Source organism: Temnothorax longispinosus, unplaced genomic scaffold (genome assembly GCF_030848805.1).
Source record: "Temnothorax longispinosus isolate EJ_2023e unplaced genomic scaffold, Tlon_JGU_v1 HiC_scaffold_364, whole genome shotgun sequence".
Taxonomy (NCBI): Eukaryota; Metazoa; Arthropoda; class Insecta; order Hymenoptera; family Formicidae; genus Temnothorax; species Temnothorax longispinosus.
Genome location: NW_027270192.1, coordinates 644 through 5,713, shown reverse-complemented (window position 1 = coordinate 5,713; position 5,070 = coordinate 644). Strand labels below are relative to the sequence as shown.

The window sequence follows — 5,070 nt, the reverse complement described above, 5'->3', positions numbered from 1 at the left end:
TCAGGATGTCAAGCGAGTTTTAACGCTGTAGTAGCAGGATATATAAACGTAGTGTATCAATGTATGACTGATTGTGAGAACGAAGCTAATAACACTGTAAGGCCGAGAAGAAGACACAGCCAGAGTCAATCTTTTATAGCACCACTTGGTCTAGGTGCATTGGAAAATACAGCCGAGTTTGCGAAAATATTGATATCAGGAGAAATGTCTCAAAGATTGTTCAAGTATATTTATTTACATATATTACATATATTACGTAGTTTTTAAAATTAATATAAAGTTTTTATATATAGAGTAAAATAAATTTAAAATTAATATTTTATCGATATGGGAGCTCAGTAGTTTTAATGGCCCTAACGTGTGTATTATTTGCAAAATAGCCCAAAAAATACATCAAAATTTGCCGGAAAAGACATTAACTCTCGAGGAATATCCTAATCTGGATATGGGTGGAAAAGATAGTATAAAGATCAATCCTGCACTTGAATTAATCAAAGCAGTATAAAAATATCGTCAAGTAAGAACCATCAGTTTCCAAAAATATCTATAAAAATGCTATAAAAAATTTTTCTTACCGCGTCATTGTCATCATTTTCAGTATTCTCATCTTTCGCATCATCTCTAGATAACTGGCCTTTAATGTCAGCATGATTGTGCTGTTCGATAAAGCAAATATATAATTAAATTAGCGTTACACAACACAGTATTAATGTTATTTCATGAATCAAATGAATGATGAATCAGGGTACCAAGTCAAGCCATATTAGATATTCCCAACATTGGTCAAACGTAATTTCAATACTGTGAAACACAGCTCTTTGTTTCGTATAGTTTGAACAACAAATTCTATATAGCCTAAAGCATCGTTCACAGATCTTTTCTTCGTGCACACGATAATTTTGTTAAAGTTTGTAAAGACTATAATACAACCTAACGTTTTGAACTCTGCTATTGGCCTAGTTTACACCGATCACTTGATACGCGTATTAAATAGTAAATAACTAGCAAATAAGTCTGATTATTGGCTGATCAGTTCAAATATACTATTTGATACGCGTATCAAGAGATCGGTGTAAACTAGGCCATTAACTGTATATACAACTTATTCTTCATGTAAGTGTGTAGAGTACGACGTAGAGCAGGATCGTAAAGCAAGGCACTTGGAGACCTCAGCCACCTGGAATCATGCGAATATGTACATGCATTTTTATATAACAGTAATATGTAATTAAGTAATATAATTGATAACTGTATAACAAATAGTAATAACGTACCGATAGAAGTGGATCAGCTGATAATCCGCGAATACATTTTTATAAACGGATACCTCGAGCAACCATGCGTTTACTATGCTTCGTAATGTTTTAAACGCCGAATTGCACAGAGTGATTTCATCGTAGCTAGAAATAACTGTCACGGCATCACCACCCACTGCCATGTCCTGTTGAATAATCCCAACTTATGTAGTCGCAATATTATCAATTCGAATAAATTAAGTTGTTGCAAATGAGTTTTTGAAAGGTACTTTCGTTAATTAATTTAGATAAGCATTTTTTTAAGCAAGTTTTAGTTAGTATATAAAGTTACAATAAAATTGGAATAGAGTACTAGTTGATAATAGTTGTATGTAAAAGCAAACATATTATAAGATATTCAATAAACACAGATAGAAAACTTATATTACATTTGCAACAAAATTAATAAAAACAGAATATTATCCTGTATTAGATCGCTTTACGTGTAAAATGTTATATTAATAGAAATATAGTATTAAGTGCAATGTATCTAATTTATCATTCTGCTATCATTCTGTTATAATAAAATCAAAACTAGAACAAAATAACAATAAATATATACGATTCCCTTGTATGTACATACATACATAATGACAGTTTGCATTATTTATCAAAAGTAATTCATATTTCATATTATACTTTTTCTTAGGTACATAGATTGTGTGTATTTATATATATCAATATTTTAATAAAAGGTATAGTTTTGTTTATTTTTTAGGTTACTTTGCAAGAACTAGTAGAATTTATTGAAAAGAAAGTTGTTCATTATAGAATTATATAGGATAAATATATACTGTTTATTATAGGATAAATATAAAATTCTCATCAGATAAAACGAGTAACATAAATCATTAACTATAGAAGATAGGAAAACTGCTAAGAGATATGACTTATTTTGTATCAGAAAAAATTTGGGACGTATAATATTCGTTTTACCGTGATCAAATGATTATTGATTAGATTACTTTAATCGTGAAAATTTATAAAGAAGTAAATGTAAAAATCTTTACAATGTAAAGATCTTTGGATAACCTTTTATCAATAAAGATTAATCTGACATCTAAGACCATGTTTTAATTTGAATATTGGCAAGAGAATTGCCACACAAGTCGGTCAACTAGTTGCGCGTTATGAAAACAGTAACACAGTATTCAATTCAATTTCAATGATTTTGACGTTTCAGGGATCTTATCACATTTATGCCATTCTGATAGAATATATGGAGAACATTGTTGGTAACCACAGGCAGAGATATATTCAATATTTAAAAGCTGTACAAGAATTAAGATATACAGGTTGTAATTACTGATTTTGCATTGGACAGAGTCCAAAAAAACTTGAACTTAAAAAAACTTGAGAATAAGTAATAATAACTGACGTAAGATTAATATTAATAACTGACTAGTATAATGTTATTTGATGTTTAAGTCCATGTCGTTATACAGGACATGGAAATTATAATCTTAATATTTACATGGTTTACATTGCTTTTGATGCTTGTGTAATTTATATAAAAGTACTCTTACTGTATTATAATAATAGTTTTAACACATTTATTGTAGATATAACATTGTGTACCACATCAAATGATTCTAAAATGTCAAAATCAAACAGATAAAGAAAGAGAAAAACGGAAACGCAATAGTAATTAATGCTTCTAATCTATTATTGCCAAAATCCATGATTATAATACTCATGTGTAATTTATATAGAAGTACTCTTACTACATTATTTATAATAGTTATAACACATTGTTTATTATAGATATGTCATTGAGTAACACACAAAATGATGTCAAAACCAAGCTGATAATAAGGTGGAAAACAAAAACGTAGTAGTAATTTTTTTATCTGTTGCCAATCCATGGCTATACGACTTCCAATAATGCAAGTTTATTTTCCTTATTCTATATTAATAACTAGTAATTATTCTTAAAAATATATATTATTTACATTTTTAATATAACTTTAACATTTTACATACATAATATATAATATATCTAATCTGATACCGTTAAACATAAAATGAGTGTTCGACTATAGCATTAATAAAAATATTCTTACGTTAAATTTTAGTACAATAGTACTTTCACACTTATTCAATTATATAAAATTTTCTGTTGTCTTGTAAAATTTTTTAATGGAAAAATAAAAAGAATACAATGGACAAACGATAAAAAAGAAGCAGTGCTTCAAGCGTTTGCGAAATACATGGCAAATCATACATAGATTACGTTTACATGGCCATATTAAGATCTAGTAATGTACAGGGTGTTTCCAAAAAATGGCAATAAACTTAAAAGAATCATTGATGTGATCAAACTGAACAACTTTTGTTAAGTAATTCGTATCCGACGACGATTCCTTAAAGTGCTAGGCGCCAGATCAATCTAACCCTTTTAAGTTCGTTGTCACTTTCCAGAGACACTCTGTATATGTAGCCTAATTATATTCAACAAACTTGCGTTTCAATGGAAACTAAATTAGATACTACCTTACAAGCTTGATGACACCAAATACGCGTTGGTGCCCACTCTGTATTGTGCATATTAATTTTCCTCCACGTCCAAGACATACCTTCCATTGTTAACAACTAAGCATCATTCATAGCAGCATTTGGTCCTGTGCAACCTCCTATACATTTTCCACACGCACAAGCATATAATTATCTAATTATATTTATTCTGACATTAATAAAGAGAAATTTTAATCTACTGTTTCTTATGTAAATAAAATTAATACAAGAGCGACATTTATTTCAATATCAAGATTTAATCTTAAGAATAATTAAGAATACCAAGCACAAGTAGATGCTTCTCCCCAAGTTCAATTTGCGACTGGCCGTAATGTGGCTGCGGCTTCAAATTTGATGTACTTTGCTTGTGCCTGGTATACAAGTCCAAATTTAAGCACCATACATTATTGGGCCTATAAAACAAGCAATATGATGCATAAATATATGATGTACATGTTTTGTTTCTGTACGTGTATACATAATTTTACAAAAATATACCTATATCCATTGCAGACTCCGCCAAAAATGACCATTAAGTTCCTATGTATTGTTGCAGAATGTGCGGATGTTGGCGGTGGAGTTTCTAATGTGTTTATAGCAGTCCACATTCAATTTTATAGAGTATACATGTAATTCATTAAATAATTTCCATTACTGAAAAAATATTATCTCTTGTAATATGATTTATTATACAATACACGCATATTTTATTAACTTTCAAAGTCCCTTTTCTCGAAACATTAAGATGAGAGAGACCACGGTAATGCACGATATATATTTTTAGGTTATAACTGACTGACAGCTGACAGCACTACAGCACGAGCGCTGAACGCGCTAAACGCACTGTCTGCACTGAGCGTACACGACTAACACGACGCACATGTCATACATCTCTTTTCAATCTCAGCCTTAAGCTATATCCACACAAACTTGCATAAGCCCATAAACATAAGCATAAGAGAATTGATTGGTCCATACACATGTGCATAAAGAAATAGACCAATCAATTTTCTTATGCTTACGTATTATGCGTTATGCAAAAATATGTGTTCCCAGCTTTAAAGCCCCTTGCACAATAGACGATAGCGATAGCGATAGCGATAGCGATAGCGACAGCGACAAAGTTGCCGACAAAGGTATAGCCATCTTTGTCGGCAACCTTGTCGCTGTCCCTATCGCTATCGCTATCGCTATCGCCTATCGCCTTATTTGAAAAATAAGGAATAAGATAAAGAAATAAGGAATAAGGAATGTCGCATCT

At 30.6% G+C, this 5,070-nt stretch overlaps 1 protein-coding gene across 5 annotated transcripts; it reads right to left on the bottom strand.

Moving 5' to 3' along the window:
* Nucleotides 1-214: 214 nt before the first annotated feature.
* On the bottom strand, nucleotides 215-4,773 carry LOC139824416 (DNA polymerase epsilon catalytic subunit A-like). Of its 5 annotated transcripts, XR_011735100.1 has the most exons (6): nucleotides 4,308-4,773; nucleotides 3,789-4,222; nucleotides 1,275-1,441; nucleotides 750-1,177; nucleotides 576-656; nucleotides 215-439 (listed from the first exon to the last, which is right to left on the bottom strand). XR_011735100.1 is itself a non-coding variant. In XM_071796952.1 (5 exons), the coding sequence occupies exons 3-5, from the start codon at nucleotides 3,876-3,878 to the stop codon at nucleotides 1,078-1,080; spliced, it is 357 nt and encodes a 118-aa protein (XP_071653053.1). In that variant the 5' UTR covers nucleotides 3,879-3,928; nucleotides 4,092-4,222; nucleotides 4,308-4,772; the 3' UTR covers nucleotides 215-1,077. The 5 variants fall into 5 exon arrangements, 2 of the variants coding, with proteins under 2 accessions (XP_071653053.1, XP_071653052.1); XR_011735099.1 differs by having other exon boundaries at nucleotides 576-1,177; XR_011735098.1 differs by having other exon boundaries at nucleotides 215-656.
* Between the last annotated feature and the right edge of the window lie 297 nt (nucleotides 4,774-5,070).

Excerpts from the sequence above, each read along its gene's own strand:
- LOC139824416 (XM_071796951.1), bottom strand. The coding sequence starts at position 3,878 with ATGGAAGGTATGTCTTGGACGTGGAGGAAAATTAATATGCACAATACA. Across the intron at positions 1,442-3,788 it reads GGTGTCATCAAGCTTGTAAG|GACATGGCAGTGGGTGGTGA; the intron begins GTAGTATCTAAT and ends ATTATTCAACAG. Across the intron at positions 1,178-1,274 it reads CAGCTGATCCACTTCTATCG|GTGGCTGAGGTCTCCAAGTG; the intron begins GTACGTTATTAC and ends GCATGATTCCAG.